At 47.8% G+C, this 27,979-nt stretch overlaps 2 protein-coding genes across 6 annotated transcripts in view; one reads left to right on the top strand and one right to left on the bottom strand.

Annotated features, from left to right (window-relative positions):
* Positions 1-283: 283 nt before the first annotated feature.
* METTL9 (methyltransferase like 9) overlaps positions 284-27,979 on the bottom strand; it is a 49,571-nt gene continuing 21,875 nt past the window's right edge. For 3 of the 5 annotated variants that reach the window (XM_028127383.2, XM_008152745.3, XM_054714416.1), the window contains exons 3-5: positions 22,797-23,006; positions 19,119-19,303; positions 284-925 (exon numbers count right to left, since the gene is read on the bottom strand). In XM_028127383.2, coding sequence (XP_027983184.2) covers positions 720-925; positions 19,119-19,303; positions 22,797-23,006 — 601 coding nt within the window. In that variant the 3' untranslated portion in view covers positions 284-719. Of the gene's footprint in view, positions 926-18,248; positions 18,293-19,118; positions 19,304-22,796; positions 23,007-27,979 lie in introns of those variants that run through there. The other 2 variants (XM_008152746.3, XM_054714418.1) reach the window with 2 other exon arrangements.
* IGSF6 (immunoglobulin superfamily member 6) lies at positions 3,178-11,360 on the top strand. The gene is made up of 6 exons (XM_008152744.3): positions 3,178-3,276; positions 6,591-6,950; positions 8,268-8,374; positions 9,461-9,508; positions 9,821-9,901; positions 11,218-11,360. The coding sequence occupies exons 1-6, from the start codon at positions 3,210-3,212 to the stop codon at positions 11,272-11,274; spliced, it is 720 nt and encodes a 239-aa protein (XP_008150966.2). The 5' UTR covers positions 3,178-3,209; the 3' UTR covers positions 11,275-11,360.

Here is a 27,979-nt window from a genome sequence, read left to right as displayed (position 1 = left end):
ACGTTAGCTACCACAAAGGCAGACGCAGTGTTTTGCATTCCCCAAAGCAGCATGAATTGGGGAGTGGGTGGTAGTCCCTGAAGTACTGTATCCAAGTGAGGTGGTTCTCTTGACGGCCGGTCTGACTGCCTCAGTGTTCACAATTCACAGCCCCCCCCCCGCCCCCCGCCTCAGTCCTTCCTGCAGCCGCATCTTCCACATAACGTGACTAGTGGGGTGTCCCTGAAGTCAAAGCAGTGCAAGGTCCTGGGAGCCTTTCATGAACTCAAACCTGATACCGAAGCCATCGCCAAAAGCGTTTATTAGCATGATTAAAACATTTTCTTGAAGGACAGAAAGATGTCTAAACAGGAAAGAGTGCCCGTGGCTACACCTTACAACCAGTGTTTGCAACTGAAGGACCCCTTCACCGCCAGTCCTCGCTCCGTCAGAAACAACCCGCACCTGCTGTTCCCATGAGAAGTCGTGACTATTGCTGGACGGGAAGGAGTCCCCACCGCAACTGAGTATAAAAATACCTCCTGTAACTGGAGTGAGACCTGCACACTGAGTAAGAGTGGATAAAATCACCAAAGAGTTGGGTTGTTTTTTTAAAAAACATTCCTTTTACACACTACAAAGAAATAATTAGTATTTTGGCTTTTTAAATTCCTACATGATCTTTAGCCCGACAGTCCCCAGCTCCTCCCCTGCGTAATGGAGCGCGCAGGCTCTGCGGGTTACACGGGTTTGAGAACAAAGACAGCGTCGTCCAGGACGTAGTAGTCATTGTACATGTCCCCTTCGCACAGGTACGGCAGCCTGGTGAAAGCCTCGATAACAAAGCCCGCTTTCCCGAACACTTCCGGCAGACTGTTCACCTGCTCTTCCCAGTTCTGTCCCTTGATTTCCAAAATTTCTGACGGCTTCTCCCACTTGCCACCTACTAAAACAAATAAAGCATTAAGTTAAATTCTTGAACAAACAAGTTGTTGGAAGAGGGAGGGAGGGAAGAGGGTGCCAAGCGCTGGGTGCTCTGCTGACCCCTCCCAGGCCCCTGAGGTCGGGGACAGAGACAAGGAGCAGACGGGGCCAGGCTGAGGAGCCCGGCTGGCAGGCCAGCGGGTGACAGAGCAGCAGGAGCGCCGGGTCCCGCCCCAGAGCTCACCAAGGCCTGGAACACTGAGGCAGGAGCAAACGTGACACTGGAGAGAGGGCTTTGGATAAATACAAGGACACACCACTGCTGTCGTAAACTTATGCAACATATTAATGAGAGAGGTTTATTAGGCCGAAATAAAACTAGGTTAATACAGGATTTTAATGTATGAAAATAGATAATCAGTGTGCTTTTCAAGAGAAGTTGATCCACTCCCTAACTTTTCTTTAAAAATATATATATATATATATCTATATAGGCCTAAGTGACCATCGCAACCGAACGAACAACTGAGCAGGCTGTGTGGGGCGACCAGGCTGGCAGGGGGGTTAGTGAGGGGCAACCAAATGACCGAGAAGCAGTCTGTGTGGGGTGACCAGGCCAGCATGGGAGGCAATAAGGGGTGACCAGGCCAGTGGGGGGGCAGTTAGGGGCGACCAGGCCAGCGGGGGGGGGGCAGTTGGGGGCAACCAGGCCAGCAGGGGGGCAGTAAGGGGTGACCAGGCCAGCAGGGGGGCAGTTAGGGGTGACCAGGCCAGCAGGGGGGCAGTTAGGGGCAATCAGGCAGGCAGGCAGGTGAGTAGTTAGGAGCCAGTGGTCCCCAGGATCGGGCTTGAACCAGCAGTCCGAGGGGTCCCAGATTGGAGAGGGTGCAGGCTGGGCTGAGGGGACCCCCCCATATATATATATATTTATTATTGATTTCAGAGAGGGAGAGAGCGATAGAAACATCAATGATGAGAGAGAATCATTGATTGGCTGCCTCCTGCACGCACCCAACCAGGGATCGAGCCCACAATCTGGGCATGTGCCCTTGACTGGAATTGAACCTGGGACCCTTCAGTCTGCAGGCCGATGCTCTATCCACTGAGCCAAACCAGCTAGGGCCACTCCCTAACTTTTCAAAACAACTTCATAAAAGTAAAGCTCCAGGACCACAGACAGAGTGAGAACGGGTGTGTCCCGCATTCCCTGCACTGAAGCCGTGTCAGCCTCCTCCACATCTGAGCATCACAGGGGCAGCGGGAGGTCTTCAAGTTCACATACATACCAAGCATCGACTAGAGAGACACACACATAATGTAAATTCAGGGTGCTTGTCGGCACTATGGTGATGTAAAATAAACACACAAAAATGAAGTGTTACAAATGCAGATGGGGAAAGCGTTCTGTACGCGGGACACTGTCACTGTCAGTGCCCAGAGCACAGGCACCGAGAGGGAAGGTGTCACAGGACGCACTCTCCTGCCTCTCCTGCCACCAGCGCCAGCACACGCGCTCGGCCCTGGCATGAAGAGCTGCTGCCCCAGGAGTGAGGACGGAGCCTTCCCCCCCTCCCCGGCCCCTGGGGGTGGAGCAGTGGCGGGGCGCCAAGGCTGGGGCAGCACCGGTCAGGTGCTTGGCAGCAGCGTGGGCTTCAGATCAGCTTGATGGAGTGACCGGGGCATTCTTCTTGGCTGCAGCCCACATGCGATTCTCCGTCTTCCCAGCGGCTCTGGGACCCTCCATCCTTTCCTTAAATTCCCTTTTGCTTAGGTCAGCAGAGTCCGTTTCTGTTGCTTAGAAAGAACCTGAGCAGGAGGGGGCGGGAGCAGGGCTGGGAGGTATGGATGACAGGTTCCACACACCTGCTTCACCGACACAGGAAAAAGGGGTCACACAAAACTGGCACGCCACTTAGGGCACACAGCGCATTGTTCACTACACTGTGATGGGTTTACTGTCCACTAACCTCGCTCCGCTAGACCCAGCAGTGACCCCCAGGCCCGGAAGGAACTGCGCTGGACATTGACCTAATACTCTTTCCCGGGACACGCACAATCCAGGCTCACTCAGGCCATCTAGCACTGAGAGGCTTTGTAAAAAGCCGAGGCGAATGAATCATGTGAACACCTAGAAATGTGCTCCAGGCTCAAGTCCCAACTTCAAATGGCGAAACTGCATTACAAACAACATTTACACAATTTCAAAAAGTTCCTGATTGTGGTTCCTTAGTAAGAGTTCCTCTCTTCGGTTCTTCCTTTCTGAAAAGAGGAAAAGACGGGCAGCGCTCTCCACCCCGCACACAGACATGGAGGCTGTGGACGCGGCCAGGGCCCTCCTCGGCCTGGAAGTCGGTCTGATCCTGTGCTGTGTCGGTAAGCGGCTTTTTCTCCTCCACTTGACTTAAATCAATTGCTCTTTTTTGCCAAATGCATTTATATTTTAATTAAATACAAAATAATTTTCAAACGTGTAACATGATGGAAATTGTCTAAAGTGGTAGGTTTCCTTTCCCCCAGGGAAACAGGTGATAAAAGAGCAGCTGAGGAGGTTTCGTGTTAGCACTGAAACATCCCTTTGCTGTTCGCTGCTCTACAGAGAGGACCTCGCCAAAGGGTGAGCGTCCTGCAGGTCCAGGTGCCGGCCATCAGGGACGGGCTCCCACCCCGCACAGGGGGACAGAGCAGCTTCTGAAAAGCTGCGTCTGTAAATGAGAGAGAGAGAGACTCCGGGGGGGGGCGGGGGGCAAGGGGGGGGCTGCTTCAGCTCCTTTCCCGAGAATAACCACCCTCTCACAGACCTGGGTTTAAATTCTGCTGCTTCTGTTTTCATCCATGAAAGTGGTTCCCACCTCGCAGCTCTAACAATCTCATCAGAGTTTTGATAAATCTAATGATCACAGTTTTGCCCACAAAGTTTGAGTCGTAGGGCACAGAAGGCAGCAAAAGCTCTTAAAATTAACTTTTTACTTGTTAAAAATAAATATAAAAATGTTAACAGTGGTTATTTTGGGTGAAAGACCTATATGGGTGATTTCTCACTTGTACTCTCAATATTCTATTTTTTCTGTTAGGTGCACCTTATGTTTGTAAGCTTGTCACTGGTGTAATTTTAAAGTAGAACCCTGCTCTTTTAAAGATGCTCCCCGAAGGCGGGCGTGGGGCGCAGGTGGGGGCGCCGCGGCCGGGAGCGCACTGGGCCAGCTGCTCCCGCACGCTCAGACTGCCCCAGAGGCTTTCTCAGGGTCGGAAGTTCGCTTTTATCTTCTAGTTTTGTTTTTCAAAACAGTAAAATAACCTTTTTAAATTCCCCCCACCAAGGAGATAAACTTTCAACCTTTTCAGAGGGCACTGCCTTTGAAAAACCCTCCAGAACATGAGAGCTTACTGATCAACTTTCACAGCAGCAGGCTGTGTGCACATCATCCCAACTTCTCTTTTTCTGGAGACGTTGCTTCACTGGGCAGGAAGAAACACAAGTTTCCTCACACGTCTGCTCTCACAACTCAGGAAACCCTACCACTGATTTGCTCCCACTCAGACCCATTTTGCAGAACTGAAAATAGGCGGAGATATAAAACTCCAGAATTGCAAATATTTCTTTTATCCTGGGCATTAGTTCTCCAAGGAAAGTGCTAAAAGTCAGCTTCTCTTGCCCTGGTTGCTGCTCAGTGCTTAGAGTGTCAACCTGTGCACAGAAGGGCCTCGGGGTCAATGCCTGGTCAAGGGCATGTACCTGAGTTGCAGGTTCGATCCCTGACCCTGTCAGGCGTGTGTGGGAGGCAAGCGATCTATGTCTCTCTCTCACACACTGATGGTTCTCTCTGCCTCTCTCTCTTTCTTTCTCTCTCCTCCTTCCTCTATCCCTCTTTTCCTCCCTTTCTCTCTCCCCCACCCCTTTCCCTCCTTTTCACTTTCTCTAAAACTCAATGGCAAAAATACCCTCAGGTTAGGATTTTTTTTAATGTATTTTTATTGATTTCAGAGAGGAAGGAGAGAGAGAGATATATCAATGATGAGAATCACTGATCAGCTGTCTCCTGCACACCCCCTACTGGAGATTGAGGCAGAAACCCGGACATGTGCCCTTGACTGGAATTGAACCCAGGACCCTTCAGTCCGCGCAGGCTGATGCTCTATCCACTGAGCCAAACAAGCTAGGGTGGGTTAGGATTTACAAACCAAAAAAAAGCCAGCTTCTCTTTTAAGAATCCCTTCCCACAGAGGACTTGTAACTGAAACATTGGTTAATCTGTTACATTCCAACTGGCCCAAGTCCAAGTCAAAGCATCCAAATAAAATGATCACTCGCTGAAAGTCAGTGTTCGCTAGCGTCCGAGGTGACGTGTGGGCCGGAGGCGTGCGCTGCCGCTGAGCCTGTGCAGCCTGCCCGTGCCAGCGGGTGCCTGGTGACCGGACCCTCTCCCACGGCTCCCGTTGATGAGGTCACTTAAAAGCTCCCAGCTCGTCTCAAACTACAAATGCTGAACTTAAAACGCGGCGAGAACAGCTCTGCCTCCCAGCCAGGCCTGTAAGAAAGTGCACGTGAACAAGGCCCGTCCGGAGCTCGAGCACCTGACCAGCTGGTCTCTCTTCCACTTCATTTGCCGACACAGGCCACTTAGAAGCATACAACCAGGCAGAAGCCAGACTCCAAGTGGCCACAGTCACTCTACTGTGTCAGCCAATGCTACTGCAGGTCGAGCTCACCCCACGGGCTGTGGCAGAATCTCCACTTATAAACGCCTGGTGGCTTCCCAGCGTCACACGCCGGGTAGGGTCAGGGTAGGGTCAACCTGCATGACGGGAAGCAACACGACACGGTGGACGGCATGGCCTGGGTGTCCAGTCCCAGCCTGCTAACACCGCTGGGACGCCCGCAAGTATCTCTCAATGGCGGGGGGCACTGTGGAAGCAGGAAAGCAGCGATATCTCCTTTTCTGAAACATCCTTCTGCATCAGTGGTCTCAGCGGCCCCACGAGGGCAGGATGCTACCCCCGTTCTGCTAGTGAGGACGCTGGGCCACACCCCCCAGAGCAGGCAGAGCCAGGACCCCACCGCAGGCCTGTGCCTGTCGCCCCAAGTCTCCATCCAAGCAGCGGCCGTGGCCGGGGAACCAAACTTGCTGGGCCCGGCAGGCCTGGCCCGTTAGGCTCTGCCCAGCAGCGAGCCGGCGGCATCCCCGGTGTGCTTCTTGCCTGGCACAATGCTGCCCACAGAGACAGCCCAGCTCACAAGGGGGCAACTGTGAAGGCCCCTGAATTCCTAGCAATCCCACCCCACAAGGCAAACCCCAAATGCCCCGGCTCACTGGCTCCGTCACGGCAGCGACGCCCGCCTGAGGCTCTGATCCCAGACCGCACTGGACCCCAGTCCTGCGAGGCGGGTTCGGAGGAGGAAGCAGGCCCCGAGGTCCCAGGGAAGCGTGTCAGCCAGTCCGCCGAGCGTGATCGCGGGGACCCCGACGTTCTGCTCGGGCAGGCCGACCCCCTGGAACTTCTCCGGGGCTGTTCCCAGGAACCAGACGCGGCTGTGAGCCGCCGGCCAGGCCGGCCGGGAAACATGGGGAGTTGGGGAGTGAGGGCACTGGTGTCTGGTGTCAGTCTGGTTTGTGCCGCGTGAGGTAAGAAGGAAGCTGGGTTCCCAGGCCCACAAATGCCGAGATCAAAGCAGCGCTGTCTTCCTCCAGGTGCCGCGGGCGGCTGCACCGTCTCCGTCTCGCAGCCGCCTGTCCTCGAAGTAGACGACGCGCAAGGGGCTGTGACGGTGCCCTGCTCCTTCTCCACCGTGGGCTGCCCTGCCGAGCCGCCCAGCAGCCTGTGGTTCCGCTATGGGGCTCACCGGACGGAGACCCTCTGCGCGGACGGGTGCACAAGTGAGGCCGACAAGTTCACAGTGCGGAAGGCCCTGGCACAGAACCAGGTCTCCCTCACGGTCAACCGGCTGACGCCCAACGACAGCGCCATCTACGTCTGCGGACTCGCCTCGCCCAGCTCAGAGGACCCGAGGGCCAAGCAGGCCGGAGCGGGGACCGTGCTGGTGGTGAGAGGTCAGTGGTCACGGCTGTGCTCCAGCACACGGCACGCTGGCGGCCTTTAAACACGCTGCCCCCTACACTCGGCGCCACAGCTCTGCGCCTCAGTGCCCTGGCCGGGGAAGGCCCTGGCCCGAGCACAGGCCAGCGCACGGGGTGGCTGGAAAACCCCTGGGAGCGCCCCTCCAGCCGCCAGTCGGCGGTATGTCGGTGCCCGACCTCTCCCCACGCCCCGACGTCACTAGTGAGGGTGACCCTCCTTGTGTGGCGGTGAGGGGTGGAGCGCCCATGCCTCGCTAACCGCCCGTCCTCAGGAACTGGCCTGTATCACACCATCGAGAACAAAGCACTGCGGGGCGCATGGTGATCGATAACCGGGGCCCGGAGAAAACATGCATCGTGGGGAATAAACACTAGTCTGGGGAGAGGCCAAAGGGTGGCCCTGACCCTGCCATTCCGTGTGGACAGACATGGAAAGTTCCTGCCTTTTCCGTAGAACTCCTAATTTGGCACTTGAAACATTTTTTAAAAGTTTTCCCACTATAGTTAATTGGTTCGTTTCAGAAAAAATACATACATTGTATAAACTGAGTTCACAGGATAAGCATCTACAGGTATGTAATTGAAAAGTACAGGTTATTCAGATAATGATTACAAATCAAATTGTATTTTGTACTTCAAATAATCAAGTGCTTGAAGACAGCGTGTTACCCCACCCCTAGGAGAGCCCAGCACACCTCCTGCAAGGAGGGAGAATTCAGAATGTGAAACTGGACTCAATAATTCTCCTTCCAAGACTTCATGAGCAAGAAGGGGCGCGGAACAGCAGCTGTCTTTTCAGTGTGTAGCGAGCACTGAGGCCCCACGCCAGATGGCACTAGTCAGTGGCGTTCTGAACAGCTCGAGGCAGCAGCGCTGACAAGCACAGGGACACATCTGCACCCACAGACAGACTCCCAGACATGCACCCATCTCCACCAAGGGCACCCTGCATGCCCGTGAACTAACTGTCTTGAAATACCCACCTAACTTTAAGCAACGCTTTATATAAAAAGTGATTCTTACCTTTATGACAATTGAATTTTAAAACTTCTTCGTTTTAAAAACAAGTAACATTTTCAGTATAATACATTTTAAAAAACTGATGAACAGGCTTTAACTAGATCACATACTTGAATATCTTTAAAATCAAGAGACCATAAATACATTGTTATGGATTGCCAAGCGGAGTGTGTGTGTTTTACCTCTACATGCAGCTTCAGTTGAGCCTGAAATGTGTGTCACAGCAGTAAGTGCCCACTGACTGGCTGTCTCTGCTCTGCCCTTAACCAGGAGCGCGAGGCCCGGGCAAGGGCCTGCGGGGGCTCCTGGCGGCCCTGCTGGCTCTGCTCTCCCTCTACGTGGTCGCCGTGCTCGGGGTCTTCGTCCTCCTCACCAGGGTAAGTCCAACTGCCTTGCACTGGACCCCAGAGCCTTGACTATCATCACAAGGAAATGACTCCCCCCTCCCCACGCGGAGCTTCGGAACAGCTCCCCTCGTGACTGTGACCGTCTCCCTGAGTGGCGGCAGGAAATGCCGCCTGCTGGGGAGTCGGAGAAGCAAGCACATTTTCATCCCAGCAATCGTCACTGACCAGAGGGCCCGATGTTTTCTCTTTAAAACCTATAATACTGGAGTAAGGACCCTTCTTCAAAACCATCTTATATGTTATCTGTCTGCTGCAGGGGGAAGGGGAGAGTTAAGAATGAGCAAAAAGGGTCTGGCCAGGGTGGCTCAGCAGTTAAGCGTTGGCCAATGAGCCAGGAGACTGGGACACATGACTAGGCTCGCTCCCCAGTGGAGGGTATGGGAGGCAGCCAATCAGTGCTTCTCTCTCATCACTGATGTTTCTATCTTTCCCTCTCCTTTCCTCTCTGAAATCAATAAAAATATATTTTTTTAAAAAAGAATGAGCAAAAAAGAGTTAACAAAAAGATTAGGAGTTGCCTAAATATTTTTTAAAAGCCTAAAGTTTTTTAGAAAGTACCTGTCTCGCCGAAACCGGTTTGGCTCAGTGGATAGAGCGTCAGCCTGCAGACTCAAGGGTCCCAGGTTCGATTCCGGTCAAGGGCATGTACCTTGGTTGCGGGCACATCCCCAGTGGGGGGTGTGCAGGAGGCAGCTGATCGATGTTTCTCTCTCATCGATGTTTCTAACTGTCTATCCTTCTCTCTTCTTCTCTGTAAAAAAATCAATAAAATATATTAAAAAAAAAAAAAGAAAGTACCTGTCTCCTGGCTGCTCATATGCTGCTATCAGAGGGGATCTATGTGTGTGATATCAGGGTTGCTATAAATACAACAATCAATATAAGTCTGAGTTATTTTATTAATATAATAAAAGCATCTCAGAAACGGCATGAAAATGACTAACTCTTACTGTACAGCATTAAATATTAAGTTAGCTCCATCTTATGGTAGGTGCCCACCGCAATTGTTTTGAGTACATAAAATATCTCCTAACATTTTCCTTTTCTTTCTGACAGTCAAAATCTAACACTCTAAGAAACAAAGAAAAAGAAGATTCACAAAAGGTCAGACCAATGCTTGTAAAGTATCTTTTACACTCTGGCTGGTTGTAACTATTTCAAATCCGAAACAGTTTAAGAGACACAGAGAGCATCATGGCAACTTTCAACCACCGCTACTGTCTCCTATTGTTGAGAAACTCAATGATAATCTCAAATGATAAGCTGAGATTGAAACTTGATAGTTCTCGGCCATAAATTCTACTTAATATACTAAAGATATCAGAGTTAATGGTAGGAATAGGTATGCTGGGGGCGGGGGGCACATCCAGCACTTCCGGTCCTAAGACAGGCACTTTTTCTCGTTTGCATTTACAGAAAAAGAGTGCCAGGCGTATTTTTCAGGAAATTGCTCAAGAACTTTATAATAAGAGACATGTGGGAACAAGTCAACAACCTGTAAGTATAAAGTCTGAGAAAGACGTCATGCCATGATACAGCATGCTTGACTGAGCACTGAGCTGCCAACACGCCATCGATAGGACGGTTTCCTGCCGAGCTTCCAGATGCAGGGAGTTCTCACTCGGGGCCTGTCCGGGTAAACGCCGCCCAATGCCGCCCGGCACGGCAGAGACCAGCAGGCGCCTCAGTGACGTGGGCTCTGGGAAGCACAGTGGCTACCGGCAATGCTTCCGTGCAGACGAGGGTGGTGGGGCCAGCGGCTCCTCTGTACAGTGTGCAGGAGCAGACACCACATCGGTGCCGCACACACTTGCGGATCGAGCCATATAGTAAACATTATTTGTTGCCAATAAGGCAGACAGAAATTCACAGCTGAAAAGACACAGCTAACGGGAATAAAAGCTGGCTGTGTCTTCAGTCTCGGGGCTGGGCGGCAGGAAGAATGCCCGGCCACCTTGGCCAGCGTCTCTCCGGAGCCCGGTGTGAACAGGTGTTTCCAACAGGACGCTGCTGCACAGCCCGCACAGCGATACTCCGGTCCCTGACACACGACCAGACGCTCAGATTTGAGTTAAAATTAAAAAATACTGAGCTTATGTACTACTAAGGATGTTTTCCTCCTAAACAGCAGCTAAAGGGCAAATGTAACAGGTTTCTGAAAGAGGTGTTTTTTAAAAATCACTTTTAAAAAGAATTTTCATGCAGGAGAGAATATCGCAGGCGTCCTCAAACTACGGCCCGCGGGCCACATGCGGGTGTTTCTGCCGTTTTGTTTTTTCACTTCAAAATAAGATATGTGCAGTGTGCATAGGAATTTGTTCATAGTTTTTTTTTTAAACTATAGTCCGGCCCTCCAACGGTCTGAGGGACAGTGAACTGGCCCCTGTTTAAAAAGTTTGAGGACCCCTGGTGTAAGGAATCATTTCATTCTGGCGTATCTGCCGAGCTTCCACATGCAGGGAGTTCTCACATGGAGAACTAAGAAGTGGAGTGCCCGCCAGAGGTGCCGCTCGCTCTGAATAATGCTAACGCCCGTTCACCCTTTTCTTAGTGAGGCCGGCATCTGTTCCGGCAAAGGGGCAAAGGGGCCTGCAGAAGGCCTGGGAATCGGAACTGCAGCACGTTTCAGCCAGGGCTGTGGCAATGGCATCTGAACAAGAAAAGTAACGTTCAGTTCCCACAACGTTGCTAAATACTTGACCTTTAAAGTACGGGAAGGGCACTCAGGAACCAGAATGCAAGATGGTATATCTGTTGCGTTCAGTGTGCATCATTGGTTATGTAACCTTAAACATGGCTTATGACTATTGCAGGAGAAAGACAACACCTATGAAAACAGGACAGCACTGGACAACTATGAACGACCATAGGAATTATTTAACCTTCAATTACGTCACTGAAAATTCAGAAGTTATGGCAGTTTTAATGGATATATACCCACCAGGCTTTAAAAACACAAACAAAGATGAATGGAAAAGACAACTGGGCACAAGGAAGGATGCTGGGTACAAGAAACTACAACCACAGTAACTACCGAACACTCCAACTCAACGGAACTGCACACCCCGGCCTACCTCGCTAAAAGAATTCCAAGCATTCTAACACTTTCCAGAAAGCTCGTTTTATACCATGCATCCCATATGTGCTTCATTCAATATGAGGTGCGTGATGACGATTACCCGGAAGATCTGAAGTCATACCATATGCCTCAGTCTTGAGTGGAGGAACCGTCTATGGGTTGTACAAGTGGTGGCCCAATGAGATTAAGCTGGAGGGAGGGAGGGAGGGAGGGAGAGAGGGAGGGAGGGGGGGGAGGAGGGGTCAAAATCTGAGCTGGAGAAAAATCATCTCACAAAGTACCTTGGAGCAAAAATCATCTCCTTTATACTGCCTCAGGGAATAGCATAGTGCACATTCTCGGCCTTTAAAGTACGGGAAGGGCACTCAGGACCCAGAATGCAAGATGGCATATATGTTGCGTTCAGTGTGCATCATTGCATTCAGTGTGCATCATTGGCCAGGTATGCAAAATGCTACCAACAAAGAGTGAGACTAGCATAGAATACAGAGTAAGAACACGGTAGCTAGAATATAGAAAATCCAAAGCAGAAGGTTGAACAGAGAAAACCTCAGAACTGATCACCCCAGCCAACTCTGCATGTCTACATTGTGCCAAGAAAACAGGTTATGGATTGTTCTTTGAAGGCTACTTCAGTGCAAAAAAATTTATTTAAAGTGCCTGCAAGTGTACACTCACTACTAAATATGAGTTACAGCCTATTGTTTTTACTTCATTAAAGTGTTTCTTTTAAAATGGCATTAAATAAGTGTACTCTTATTTTTAAAACCCAGATAGAATTTAAATATTTTAAGATCCCTTTGAAAACGTTTGGCATGATGGATGACTTAAATCCATAATCTTCAATCTTTCTAGTTACACATGCCAGAAGAAATGGAAAGAGGAGGGGAGCGTGTAAACACATTTTATTTGTGTGTATAAATATGTTGTGTATGTATGCTTTGTTAAGTACAGTGTATGTGTGAGCATGTATGTGTGTATCTTAGACATCGAAATAGAAATTAAACAACTGGCATAAAAAGTAATATACAGTTGACTCTTAAACAATGCAGGAGTTAGGGACACCAACTTCCTCTCCCCTGAGCAGTCAAAAATACACTTATAACTTTTGATTCCCCAAAACTTAACTACTAACAGCCTACTATTGACCAGAAGCCTTACATAAACAGCAAACACATATTTTGTATGTTATATATATTATATACTATGTCCTTACAACAAAATAAGCTAGATAAAATGTTATTAAGAGTGCCTGGTATATGTATAATGTGCATTCTTTTTTTTAATATGTATTTTTACTGATTTCAGAGAGGAAGGAGAGGGAGAGAAAGATAGAGACATCAACGATGAGAGAATCATCGATCGGCTGCCTCCTGCACACCCCACACTGGGGGTCGATTCCCAGGAATGTGCCCGACCGGGAATCGAACTGTAACCTCACGGTTCACAGGTCGATGCTCAACCACTGAGCCCCGCCAGCCAGGCTAATGTGTATTCCTTTATTCATCCATCATAAGCCAACAATACTTACTGAGCACTTTATGAGTGCAAGCTGAAGGCCTCTGCGCACTGCCCTGGGTCCTGCCGAGCGTGCCCTTCCCAGCCCCCGTCCACGCTCTCATGCTTCTTTTCATGCTGTTCCCTCTGCCGAGCAAAAAGCTTCACAGAAACCAACACAGCTCCCGTGTCACCTCCCACAGAAACACACAGTACCTTGTCACATTTCCTATCAGACTACCCTGCACTGTCCCTTTACATCTGCCTTCGGTACTATTCTGTGAGTGTTGTAAGGCTAGAAGCATGTTTTCATTACATCTTTGCATGTCCACTGTCTCGGCAATGCCTGGTATGTAGCAGGCTCTCCGATGTCATTATATGAATGCAACTGAACAATGTTTCTATAGAAAAATACTTTTTCTGCACTTCAATGAGCCATGACGCACATTCACTGCTTAGCCATCGACCCTCACACCCCTCCATAAAGACTGCTACTATCTGAGCACCCAGAATAGGCACTGGAAAGATTACGTGACAGCTTTCTGTGAGATTACGTTTCCCATGACAATGGAAACAGAATGATACTGAAAGAACTAAAGAGGGAAACAGACAGAGCCGTGGTTCCAGGGTCTACACACCCTACAGGGCACTGAAGCCACACGGGGAAAGATGGTGGTGGGCTTTCAGAATGAGCCCCCTCCCCCTGCTGTGTAAGAGGAGAGCTGCACCTCCCCAATAGGAATGCACTTGAGTCTCCGTGGAGCAAGTCACATAAACCCATGCCAAGTGCCAACTCTGAGCTGAAATCAGAAAGCAGGATAAAGACGTCAGGTTATGATCATTATTGTTAAAGGCGCTCGACAGGCAGGTCTAAAGGACATTGACAAATATTTCAGACTGAAGAACTGTGAACAAATATGGTCAATGAAGCCACAAATAAAAACCAAGTAACAATGGGGTGGGATAACATAACTCTGGCATGGCAAATGCCAGTGCTGAAACAGACACCGCTGAGCACTACCCTCCACATCAGATTATTTAATCCTCACGGCGTACCTCCAGGTAAGTATTAGCCCATTTTACAGATGAAACACTAAGCTTAGTGAGAGGCCCAGGTAGGAGGGGATACCCACGTTTCTAACTCAGGCTGCCCTCAAAGCCCAAGTTCTCCCCGGAAACAGCCCGCCAGTCTTGCTCGGTCTGTTTAGACAGATGGGAACTCTTCAACTAAATGTGTCTAATTTAACTACAACAATCAGCACGGAAAAAGTGAGAAAGCGCCAAAGGCTACTTTCCAAACAGCTGCTGTCACCGGAGAAAACTACTAAACTTCAGTAGATAACCACGTGCCATTTAAACTGTTGGAGGGCATAAAACCTTCCAAATCAGTTTTTACAAAGCCAGCAGAACACTGATACCAAAACATGACACAGATAACACCCACCAAATAAACACAGACCAAACATCATTCACCAGCGTTAACGCTCATATTTTACTTAGAATTTTCAAAAAATAATCCAGTGATGCGTTACAAGTCTATCCAGTCTAAACCCAGAACTGCAAGGCTGGATATATATAAGAAAAGTGCTTTTAGTTTATGAAGTCAAAGGAGAAACTCAGCATAACCACACCTCCATCGATGTTGAAAACACCAGTGAAATATTCAATAGTGATTCCCGATTTTTTAAACTCTTAATAAAATAGGATTTTTAAAATATGTAGCTCAAGGCAAACAACATCAACCTCAAGGCAAAAGATAGTATCATATTTAAAGTGGAAACATTTCATTAAACTCAAAATGAAGACAAAAATGTCCACTGTTTTTTATTAACATTTTCTGGAATTAACTACCAATTCACTTGGACCAAAATCAAAAAGTCTGAAAATGAAAAGTAGCAAAATTATTTGCAGATGCTGTAACTGTGTATCAACAAAACACAAGAGAATCTATTAAAAAAATTGTTGGAAACACTAAGAGAATTCAGTAAGATAAAGATAAAAATATCAACTCCCTACGTATACACGGTATTATTCCTTCTAAAACAGAATGGAAGAGCCTCTTGCAACTACAGGAACAAACCTGGAGGACTGGTGCTCAGTGAAGTGGGTAGATGCTGTATGATCTCACTCATGTGTGGGAACTAAACGAGCCAAACTCCTAGACCAGAGAGGACAATAGTTGGCAGGGGCAGGGGTGTGGGAAAAGTGGGGAGATGCTAGTCAAACTGCCAGATGATGACTAGGTCTTGGAGATCTGGTGTACAGCAAGTGACTATCCTAATATATAAAAAGCCAGGGGCCTCACGACCGAAACAACCAGACAGACGACCGAACAGCAGGCTGCGTGGGTGACCAGGCTGGCAGGAGGGTTAGTGAGGGACGACCAAATGACTGAACAGCAGGCTGCATGGGGCAACCAGGCTGGCAGGGGGGCAGTTGTGGGCGACCAGGCCGGGGGGGGGGGGCAGTTGGGGGCAACCAGGCCAGCAGGGGGGGACGGGCAGTAAGTGGCTACCAGGCCGGCAGGCGGGGGGCAGTTGGGGGCAACCAGGCTAGCAGGGGAGCAGTGAGGGGCGACCAGGCCAGCAGGGGGGGCAGTTAGGGGCGAACAGGCCAGCAGAGAGGGGTAGTTGGGGGCAACCAGGCCAGTGGGGGGGGCAGTTGGGGACGACCAGGCCGGCAGGCAGAGGCGTTAGGGGCAATCAGGCAGGCAGGCAGGTGAGCAGTTAGGAGCCAGCAGTCCCAGATTATGAGAAGGATGTCCCAGATTGGAGAGGGTGCAGGCTGGGCTGAGGGGACCCCCCAATACACAAATTTCGTGCACCAGGCCTCTAGTCTATATGTATATATATAAAAGCCAAGCAACTGGAACGATCGATCACTATGAAGTGCACTGCAGCTGGCCAACCGGCCTGATCGGGGGCAGGGTCAGCCAGCCAACTTCCTGCAGCCCCTCCCCCCCAAACTGGCCCAGCCCCTGATTGGCCCCCCGCGCCCCAATCGAGGGCAGAGATGGCTGGCCAACTTCCCGCAGCCCCTCCCCCCGGCTGGCCCCAACCCCAATCAGCTCCCCCACCCCGATCGGGGACGGGGACGGCAGCCAACCTCCCACAGCCCCTCCCCGGGCCGGCTAGTCTATATATATAAAAGTCCAGCAACCTGAACGGCGAAAGACCAGAATGACCGGTGGCTATGACGCGCACTACAGCAGCCAACCAGCCTGATCCGGGCCCTGATTGGCGCCCCCCGCCCTCCGCCAAGCCAGCCCAGCCCCCGATCAACCCCAACACCCCTATCAGGGGCGGGGCTGGCTGACCAACCACCCGGGGATGAGTCTGGGCCCCCATCTGGGCAGGCTGGCCGAACCCCACCCCTGCACAAATTCATGCACTGGGCCTCTAGTAGTTAATAATACTGTATAGTATACTATATGAGACATGCTAAGAGAGTGGGTCCTAAGTGTTCATATTCACACATACAAAATGTAACTATATGAGGAGGTGGATAATCACTTATATAATATACATATATTAAATCATCACATTGTGTACCTTATATACAATTTTTTAAAACTTTATTTTTATTGTTGACACTATTACAAACATCCTCATTTCCCTCCATTTTTGCCCACCTCCACACAGGCCCCACCCACCCTCCCTCTGGCCAGCACCACACTGTTGTCTGTGAAATAGATACAATTTTTATTTATCAACTATACCTCAATGAAGCTGGGGAAAGTTTAAAAATAAAAAATATGATAGAAGAAAAATTCCTATTTAAAATATCACACACACACACACACACACACACACACACGATTAGAAAACTTTATATTACTACTTAGAAAGACACAATTTTGCATTTTTTCCCAATTAACCTAAGTAACAAAATCACTGCGGTTCAATTTTGAGTCAAATAAAAATTACACACAAGGAATAACTTAATATACAATGGCTTTTTGTTAAAAGATAAATTGAGCCAGGTATGCAAAGCAGCCCAGTATCCATGACCTCACAGAGCAAGATCATCTCGCACCTCCCAGTCCTCAGTGCCACTTGGAGAGCATCAATCAGAATCTAGTACTCAGTGGCCTAGAGAAAGGAAGCCATGCCAGAGTGCGAGGAGCAGTCTGCAAAACTGACAGCGCCTCCAGCACCCCAGCACCCACGCTTCTCATCTCGGGTGCTGTGTGTCACGCAGACGCCTGGCATTCAGCGGGCATCCCTTGTAGCCACCATCAAGGAGCTTGTGTTAGTCCTTACTGGAAACCGCCCTCTTGCCCAACGTGACTTCCTCTCAATATTTAGTGTCGGAAGCACAAGGAAATAAAAGTCATGGTCAAACTGGTATTTCTCCCCCTGTGCTTCCACCTCCCCTATGCCAGGAAGTTGCACTCAAGTTTCTGTCGAGTGGTTGCCCAACAGGACCCAGCAAGCCAGGCTTACACCTGATGACCATGACTGCCGCAGAGGCGGGCTGAGGCTCAGTCACAGGCGTGGCACAGAGTCACCCCGAGGACACTCACTGTACAGCACCCGTGTATGATACAGGGGCACTCATGCCTACAGCAGCTTTTCTTTACCATGACAAACAGTTCAACAACAGGGATGTAAAAATAGACATGGGGGAGGGAACATATGTCTGTTTTCTTTCCCACCCTCCATTTTGTCTATCATCAACACAAATCTAAAACCGTTTGGTAAATGTTAAGACAAGCATTAAATATACAGAGTCAAACCTGAGGGGGGAAATAAAGACAAGAAGAAATTAAGGAGCTAGTCAGCGGCAACACAGATCCACAGATCTTCACAGACATCCACTCACCACAATGCTTACAAAATAATGGGTTTCTTTAAAATGTCTGCAAGCTCTTAGAGGTTTTGAACCCAGGCTGAGCTAGGCAGTAAAAAATAAATAAATAACCTAAAGATTTAAAAATATTAACATGTATTACTTATACAATAAACTAGAGGCCCAGTGCATGAATTCATGCATGGGTGGGGTCCCTCAGCCTGGCCAGTGATCAGGGTCAGACAGCCAGGGGGAGGGACCGTGGGAGGTTGGCCGGCCACAGGAGGTTGGCTGTGGGAGCGCACTGACCACCAGGGGGCAGCTTCTGCTTGAGCATCTTCCCCCTTGTGGTCAGTGCGTGTCATAGTGACCGGTCAACAGGTCGTTTGGTCAACCGATCATTTGGTCAACTGGTCGTAAGAGTCGCTTAGGCTTTTATATATATAGATAATTTTATATTACTGTACATTAACTTACAAAAATGCAGGAGAGTCTTCAAGTCATATAACTTTCAACGTGACCTGAAACGCAAACCACACTAGCTGAAACTGAGTCAGTGTGAACTGCTGCCACTAGCCAGAGCGCATCTGAACGAACAGAACCAAACCACTTCTCATCTACTCTCCCTTCAGTAGTGCTGAAGAACAGACCAACAATGGAAAAACCAATGTTACACAAAGAAATGATACAAGCTGCAACACAAAAAGGGAAAAACAGGTGACAGCAATTATCATTTTTAGAGTCTGGGACAAGAAATTTAAAATACAAAACAGCTACAACATTCTGCAAGTATATATGGGAAGATTTAAGGCATCATTTATAGCTTGACTCAGCTTATAAGCTAATATATGGTGCAAGCTCCATTTAAAAGCAGAAAATATGGGCCACAGTAGGCTTCCCATGTGGAGTGGGCTGACCCAACTGAGTACTAATTATTACCACTGCAAAGGGACTAGAGTTCTATGACAGACACATCAATCCCTGGCTGGTAGCGAAGTGGTTAGATCACCAAACCCATGCACCAAAGGGTCATGGGTTCGATTCCCAGTCAAGGGCACGTACTTGGGTTGCAGGTTCGACCCTTGGCCCCAGCTGGGCCACATGCAGGAGGCAACCGATCACTGTATCTCTCTCCCATAGATGTTTCTCTCCCCACCCCCCTTCCACTCTCTCTGAAAATCAATGGAAAAAATATTCTCGGGTGAGGATTCACTACAAAACAAAACAAAAAAATCCACATCGAGATGAACACTCATCAAGGAAGTATTTTCCAGGCCATTCCAAGAAACAGAATCACAAACACCAATAACCACCTATGCTGGGGAAGCACGGCCTGACCACACTCACCGTTTTCCACATAGGGATGGAAGGGCAAGACCAGGGCAAGGATGACCCTGCCTCTAGTTGGCTCCAAGACACTTCTGATATCTTTTAACAAAGTCAGGGGCTGATCACAGCGGTCCAGCAAATTCAAGCAGCTGATGACATCATACTGGAACCCTGTATTCTGCCATTCATTTATACCGAGCACTCTGGAAAAATCAGAAAGAACTGGATTGATACAAACTCCCTTACAGACACCTTTAAAAATAACTGCGATGCCAGTAAAGGCTCTAACTTTGTCTTCTAATTCAAAGTGAATTCAAATCTTCATTTATAACCTATGTTTGCAGAAATAAAAGGGTCAGGGCAAGAGAAAAATAGCTACCATATTTCCTTAAATTTAGCATTTCACCTATTTCCAAATCTCAAAACATATAAAATTTTCTTTTCAAGAGCTAATCATTATTTAATAATTATGACAATATGATAAAAATGATTATAAAACTAAAGCATCAAATCCTTGAACATCAGTTAATGAAGAAAGAGTCCTACTTTCTACATAAACTGGAATTTAATCATAAAATACATATTTATGGCTTCTATTCCTAGTGTCCCTCCTATTTAAAAAAATGTTTTTTATTGTTGATAGTATTACAGATGTCTCCCATTCCCCGCTTTATCCCTTCGTCCCAGTTACTATCCCCACCCAGGTCTTCACCCTCTCCTAATTTTAAGAAAGGCTGGGGGTGGTACAGATAATTCCCATTTTCAACCTATGACCTATTGAGCATATCTGTTCCCAGAAGAGAGATACGACTTCATACTTTAAGATTTTCACGTCTAAATCCCTTTACGGAAGAGAAAGCACAGGACACCCCATTAAAGCCGTGAGCTCACACAGAGCACAGTGCACACACCACCCTCAGTCTCTCCCTCCCCTCTGCCCCCTTTTTCTCAAAGCACACTCCTAGTGCTTTACCATGTTTATCCATAGAAAGGGGGCGATCTTATAGCAAGAGTCTTATAGCAAGAGTCTTTTTCAGCCACACCATCACGGCATTTTATATCTTCTCCACTCCTCCTGCTTGGTTATAGCAATCAGAATGTGGTAGGTCACCAAGACTGGTTTGGCTCAGTGGATAGAGCATCGGCCTGCGGACTCAGGGGTCCCGGGTTCGATTCCAGTCAAGGGCTTGTACCTTGGTTGTGGGCACGTCCCCAGTGGGGGGTGTGCAGGAGGCAGCTGATCGATGTTTCTCTCTCATCGATGCTTCTAACTCTCTATCCCTCTCCCTTCCTCTCTGTAAAAAATCAATAAAATATATTTTTTTAAAAAAAGAATGTGGTAGGTGATGCCTGTTACAACAGACAGGAAAAGGATCCCCAGCCCTGGCCGGGTGGCTCAGTTGGTTGGAGCGTCGTCCCACACACCAAAGGTTGCAGGTTCACCTCCCGGTCAGGGCACATACATAGGTCCAATCCCCTGTTGGAGCATGTGCGGGAGGCAACCAATCAATGTTTTTCTCTCAATCTTTCTCTAAAGATCAATGAACATGGCCACGGGTGAGGATTTAAGAAAAAGGAGTCTGGTAAACAAGTCTTTCATGATGCTGAGCAGATATAGCAGAGATAACCTAGAAAATTCTAAACATATCTTGAGGGCTGCTTGGGGAAAACTCACTTTGCTTCCCACACTTACTTTCAAAACACAGATTTTTTTTAAGTGGGCGGAGAGTCAGGTTAGGAATTTCAGCATGACTTAAGCTACTGTTATAACAAAGGTCAGACATGTGAAACGGTAAATTAATTTCTAACTGAAGGAATACGGTTTAATTATCACCACACAGACCTAGGAGGATTTATCGGCGACAGATAGCTGGAGCTAAGGGAGGTCTTATGAATCAGTCCTGTGACATCCCTGACCACTTTTTAAACTCTGAGGATGACAAGGACTTGGATGCTGAAGCTGGGAGGAAGGTCAATCTCCTTGATCTCTAATTCAGCTTCTAAGGCCCAGTTGTGCCGGATCATACACACACGTGCTCCCTTCTTCCGTGAAAAAGCCCACTGGAGATCTGTGTGCAGTAACCTTCCCTCCACCCCCTTCCCACGTGGTCTCCTCTGCCCCAGGCTCAACATCTCCGTGTTTTGCCAATATTCTAAGAGCCGCTTTGTCCTGCTCTGGGAGCGACGCTGACACACTGTATAAGCAGAAACTTAGGTGGATAGGAAAGTGAGTATGTAATTCTTTCTCCCTTCTAAGGCGAAGCCCAGCTTCTCTTAGGTGCCCCCCACTTCCCATCTCCCCATTCTATACTCAGCCCCCTTTTCTCCCATTCAACAGAAGCCATACTGAACAAAGAGCCTTCTTCCTAAGTCTCCCAAGCAATGGATGGTCTTAAAACCAAGATTTGACACTTCATATTCATTAGGAGGCTATTATAAGAAAGGAAAGAAGGAAGGGAGGAAGTGGGGGAAGGGAAAGGGGGAAGGAAGGGAGGGGGGAGGGAGGGGGAGAGGGAGGGGGAGGGAGAGAGGGAGGGAGGGAAGGAAGGAAGAGGAAGGGAAAGAAAGAAAATAAGTATTGGCGAAGATGTAGAGAAACTGAAACTCATGTACACTGCTGCAAAATGGTGTAGCTGCTGGGAAAAAATTCCTTAGAAAGTTAAACAGCAACCAGTGCGGCTCAGTGGTTGAGCGTCGACTGATGAACCAGGAGGTCACCGTTCGATTCCCAGTCAGGGCACATGCCAGGGTTGCAGGCTCCATCCCAGGTTGGCTGGGGCACATGTAGAAGGCAACCGATCGATGTTTCTCTCTTACATGGATGTTTCTCTCTCTCTCTCTCTCCCCCCTCTCCCTTCCTCTCTGTAAAAATCAGTAAAAACATGTCTTTCTCAAAAAAGTTAAACATAGAACTACCATATGACCCAACAATTCCACTGGGCATACACACAAAAGAAGTGAAAGCAGGCTCTAACCGGTACGGGGACACCCAGGTTCACAGCAGCATTACTCACAACAGCCGAAAGGTGGGAACAGCCCAGGTGTCCACTGGCAGATGCAGGGGTGCAAAAGGAGAGGTTTCTGACACCGGCTACACATGGATGAGCTCTGAAGGTACTATTTTAAGTGAACTAAGCCAGTCACAAAGGAACAAATACGGTAAGATTCCTTTCATTTGAGGACCTAGAGTAGTCAAATATGTAGAGACAGAAAGCAGAACAGTGGCTGCCAAGGGCTGGGGAGAAGGAGTGGGAGTTCAGTGTTGAATGGGTATGAAGCCAGCTTGGGAAAATGAAAAGGTTCTGATGGTTACACAACAATGTGAATGTGCTTAACCCCACTGAACCACACACTTAGGAATGAACAGAACAGTAAATTCTATATTACAGATTATTACAATGAAATTTTTTTTTCATTAAAATATTTCAGAATGCCAGATTCTAACCAGGGAACATCTGATCTCTTTCCAGGCTGGCTCCCACCTGCTCTCTTCCGCCCAGTAGTCCCAACTCTGCCAAGGAAAGCGGACTTCTCTCGCAAGTCCACTTCACTGTAATGTGGAAAGTTGTTCTTTTTAGTTCCTAATCATGGAAAATTGTTTCTGATGCATATCATTAAATAATATGCTCAATAATATGTGTCAAGAAGACACCTACAATCAAGAAAAGTAGCCCAAATCATGTCTAAAAGTTATACCTGTATTTCTTCTTCTGAAGCTGCCATATCATCGTTTCAGACAGCTCAGTGGCGTAAATTTCTTCAAAATGCGGGCTCATGATTTTTGTGACTTCTCCATCCCCAGCACCTAAGTCGAGAAGTCTATGGGTTTTCCAGTCGGGGTTAATTCTCAGCAGCCTCTGAAACTGATCTGGGGAGAACACAAACATGGAGCCTCTTCCGAGCAACCTGGAAAAAGGACAACGTGGAAGAGTTAACACAGGTAAGCACTGCCCATACACACACACACACAGAGCGGCCGTGGGACTCACACCAACAGCTCTTTGAACTTACAAAATGTTTAGTTTATATGATTATGTGATTGAAATATAGATCCTATTTTATATGATTTATATCATGGTTAAAGAGCAATGTTTGTAAAATAAGGAAATACCTCCAGGTAGCATCATTTGCCTTTGAGGTTGCAAATACCCCAAAAGGAGGGGGGCAAGGAGAGGAATAAAAGGTGAAAGAGAGGCCGTGGCTGGTTTGGCTCAGTGGATAGAGCGTCCGCCTGCAGACTGAAGGGTCTTGTGTTCGATTCCGGTCAAGGGCACATGCCTGGGTTGCAGGCTCGATCCCCAGTAGGGGGCATGCAGGAGGCAGCCAATCAATGATTCTCTCTCATCACTGATGTTTCTATCTCTCCCTCTCGCTTCCTCTCTGAAATCAATAAAAATATCTTTTTTTAAAAAAAGATGGAAAGGGAAAAGAATGAGAGGGGAAGAGAAGGGAAGAGAAAAATGACTAAGAAAAGATGAATGTGAAAAATTTATATCAAAATAGGAAGGAGTAACAGAAAACATGTTTATCAGGTTAAAAAGATGGCAGACCAACAGAAACAGGCCATAACACTAGCCAACAATACAAAGCAAAAACACCAAATATGAAAAAGAAGCCTTTATGAAACTAAACAAATAGTAAGAAAAAACAGTTGTAGTATGATTTATTTTTAAGACAAAAGAGAAAAAGAGTGGTCCTTGTAATATCAGTTAATTTGCATTAAGAAAGTAGATTCATACTTGTGTCAATTTATATACAATTGGTGGGGCCTATTATTTCTAAGGACCCTAAAGAAACTCTCAAAATCATAGCAATGCCTTTGGAAAACAGACTGAGGCGTTAAGGTGCAACAGAACCCTGGAAAGAAGGCACAGCTTACGCCAAGCCTCCTGGAAGCCTCGTGGAAATAACACACTCCAATCAGAACTGGTTTTCTGGCTCTCAAACCATGGCTGGTCTAGAGCAGGGACTCACACTTTCTTACATGCAGTGGAACCCACAGACAGTGCACAGCGATCGGGAGCCACCTGGAGAGGTGGAGTGCGATCTGGGTGCCCCAGGGCCTTTCTGTACGGCCAACAGCTCCGGAGCCACTTCCCCTCGGCCGGGACCCACTCTGAAAGCCCTGGGCTAGGAGACAGCAGGGAATCTGCCCTGCACTGGCACTTTCTGGAAACACCATGAGGCACAATACTTTGTTATACCGAGACTGGAAAGATGCAGGCAACTTGGTGCTCCTGGTAAGACCAGTTTCAGGGGGAACATTACCTGTGGAGTGGATATAACAAACCCCCCTCCCATTTCCTAAGGCCATAGGAGAGTTTAACCAAATCTAATAGTGTGTGACCAATAAACCTCCACTTTTTAACAGAAATGTTAAAAAAGGAGGTGGGGGATCAGAGAGAAAACACAACGCGGCTCACAAAAACTGCTCACTAGAGAAAACAGTATTCTGGAAAGACACGTTTTTAAATTTAAATTCTAATTTTATTTTCCCATTTATTTTGAGAGTGAAAGAAAGAGATGTAAAAGAGAAACACTGATCAGTTGCCTCCTGTACATGACCGGACCAGGGAATCAAACCCACAAATTAGGAATGTGCCCTGTGCGGGAATAGAACCTTTTGGTGTATGGGACAATACTCCAACCAAATGAGCCACCAGCCAGGGCAAGACAAGTTGTTTCTACTATTTTCTGTCTGTCTTTTTTCTTAATCTTTATTATTGAAAGTATTACACAGGTCCCTCTTTTTCCCCCATAAACCTCTCCAAGGCCGATCCTGTCTGCCCCCAAACCATCACTATCCCATTGTCTGTGTCCACAGGTTATGCATATGTGCATGCAAGTTCACTGGTTAATCTCTTCGCACCCACCCTCCCCTGCCTTCCCTCTTGTCAATCGTCTGCACATGCTTCTATGTCTCTGGGTTTATTTTTGTTCATCAGCTTATTTGGTTCATTAGATTCCACATATGAGATGATGTGATACTTATCTTTCTCTGACTGGCTTATTTTGCTTAGCATGATGCTCTCCAGGTCCATCCATGCTGTTGCAAATGGTAAGAGTTCTTTTTCTTTTATTGCTGTGTAGCATTCCATTGTGTAGATGTACCACAGTTTTTTATCCACTCATCTGCTGATGGGCACTTAGGCTGTTTCCAAATCTTAGCTATTGTAAATTATGCTTCTATGAACATAAGGGTGCATATATTCTGAGTGTTTCAGGTTTCTTAAGGAATATTTCCGGAAGTGGGATTACTGGATCAAATGGCAGTTCCACTTTTAATTTTTTGAGGAAACTCCATACTGTTTTCCATAATGGCTGCACCAGTCTGCATTCCCACCAGCAGTGCACGAGGGTTCCCTTTTATCCACAACCTCGCAAACACATAGTTTGTTGATTTGTTGATGGTGGCCATTCTGACAGGTGTGAGGTGGTACCTCATTGTAGTTTTGATTTGCATCTCTGGGATGACCAGTGACTTGGAGCATGTTTTCATGTCTCTTGGCCTTCTGTATTCCACTTTGGAGAAGTGTCTGTTTAGGTCCTTGGCCCATTTTAATTGGATTATCTTCCTTTTGTTCAGTGGTATGAGTTCCCTATATATTTGGGAGATTAACTCCTTATCAGAGATAACATTGGCAAATACGTTCTCCCGTGCAGTAGGCTCTCTTGTTACTTTGTTGATGGTTTCTTTTGCTGTGCAGAAGCTTTTTATTTTAATGTAGTCCCATCTGTTTATTTTTCTCCTTAGTTTCTATTGTCCTAGGACAGTGATGGCGAACCTATGACACGCGTGTCAGCACTGACACGCGTAGCCATTTCTGATGACTGAAACATTTGCGAAATAATGTTTTTTCCTCAAAGTGACACACTACCCGAGTTATGCCCAGTTTTTTGGCGAAGTTTGACACACCAAGCTCAAAAGGTTGCCCATCACTGTCCCAGGAGGTGTATGTATCGGTAAACATATTGCTACGAGAGATGTCTGAGATTATTTTGGTGCCTATGGTTTCTTCTACGACTTTTATGGTCTCATATCTTACATTTAAGTCTTTTATCCATTTTGAGTTTATTTTTGTGTATGGTGTAAGTTGGTGGTCTAGTTTCATTTTTTTGCATAGACCTTTCCAATTTTCCCAACACCATTTAGTGAAGAGACCGTCTCTGCATCATTGTGCTCTTGCCTCCTTTGTCAAATATTAATAGAGCATAGGGGCTTGGATTGATTTCTGGGTTCTCTGTTCTGTTCCATTGATCTGTCTAGCTGTTCTTGTGCCAGTACCAGGCTGTTTTGAGCAGAGGCTTTGTAGTATAACTTGATATCTGATATTGTGATTCCTGCAACTTTGTTCTCTTTTCTCAAGATTGCTGCAGCTATTCAGGGTCTTTTGGGGTTCCATATAAATTTTTGGAGTGTTTGTTGTAGGTCTGTGAAATATGCCTTTGGTATTTTAATGGGGATTGAATTGCATCTGTAGATTTTAATGATGTTGATTCTACCACTTGTATCTTCCTCTATCTCTTTTTTGAACGTCTTATAGTTTTCAGAGTACAGGTCTTTTACCTCCTTGGTTAAGTTTATTCCTAAGTATCGTAATTTTTTGTTGTTGTTGCAAAGGTAAAGGGGATTATTTTCTTAGTTTCTCTTTCTGAGAGTTCATTATTGGTATATAAAAATGCTATGGATTTTGGGGTGTTTTGTATCCTGCTACATTTCTGGATTCATATATTCAATCCAGTAGTTTTTTTATGGAGTCTTTAGGGTTTTCTATGTACAATATCATGTCATTGAGAATAATGAGAGTTTTACTTCTTCCTTCCCTATTTGAATGCCTTTTATTTCTTCTTCTAAGACATGTTGTTTTTCTACTCTGTCTTCTAATTCACTGATCCTATCCTCAGCTTCCCCTAATCTGCTGTGTATCCTTCCAATGTGTTCTTTATTTGTGCTATGTCATTCTTTATTTCCGTTTTTATAGTTACTATTTGTGGCCCAGCAGGCGATATCATGCACAGGAGCTGGTGGGAGGGAGCGTGCTGCTTCTACGGAAGGCAGGAGCAAGCTGTCAGCACCCAAGGGAGGAGCGCGCTGACTCCGCAGGAGGTGGGTGGGAGCTGGGAGGGAGCTGAGTCAATTCCGCAGGAGGCGGGTGCTTCAGGGGTGCTGACGAGTCGTCACTGGCGTGTTACTGTCGTGGGAGCCCCTGGCAGGGGGTGAGCCGGGAAGAGATCAGGAGTCGGAGGTGCAGGCTGTGGCTACCGCTGAGGCTGGGTCTTCTCCCTGTCTGTTCAGCCTCCCCGTCCCCCCCGGGGGTGCGGGGCCCAGGGTAGGGTGTCTGTGCAGGGGGGTTGGAAGAGCTCCCCATGACCGCTTCCTCTTCCTTCTTTGCAGTCCGGGCTCCTGTCAGGCACTCTCCTCAGACCCCCAGGAACTTAGCTCTAGCCTCCCCGCCCTCCGTGGCTCCCTGCAGCCCCTGCCCTACTCTGCTTTCCCCAGCCGCCCACCTGTCAGGAGGCTGCCAGGGCGCCCTGCTGCGGGCAGGGTGGTCCTGGGGCAGGGGGTGGGGGTGTAAGGGAGCAACTCCAGTAAAGTTTAGTAAACCCCAGGTCGGCATCGGGATTCAGCTGCGGGGTCTCGGGGGAGTCTGCCTGGCAGGATGAAATCATGCTAGACCTGGAGTCTTCCCCCGAGGCCCCGCAGCCCCACAGCCCCACCCACCCTGTGAATAGTCGTGATGTGATGGTATCCCAGATAATTTGCATATTCCTCTATTTTATATATATACTAGAGGCCCGGTGCACAAAATTCGTGCACGGAGGGGGGTGTCCCTCAGCCCAACCTGTACCCTCTCCAATCTGGGATCCCTCTCACAATC

The sequence above is a fragment of the Eptesicus fuscus genome, chromosome 4 (genome assembly GCF_027574615.1).
Source record: "Eptesicus fuscus isolate TK198812 chromosome 4, DD_ASM_mEF_20220401, whole genome shotgun sequence".
Taxonomy (NCBI): Eukaryota; Metazoa; Chordata; class Mammalia; order Chiroptera; family Vespertilionidae; genus Eptesicus; species Eptesicus fuscus.
This window is presented reverse-complemented; position numbering and strand designations above follow the sequence as displayed.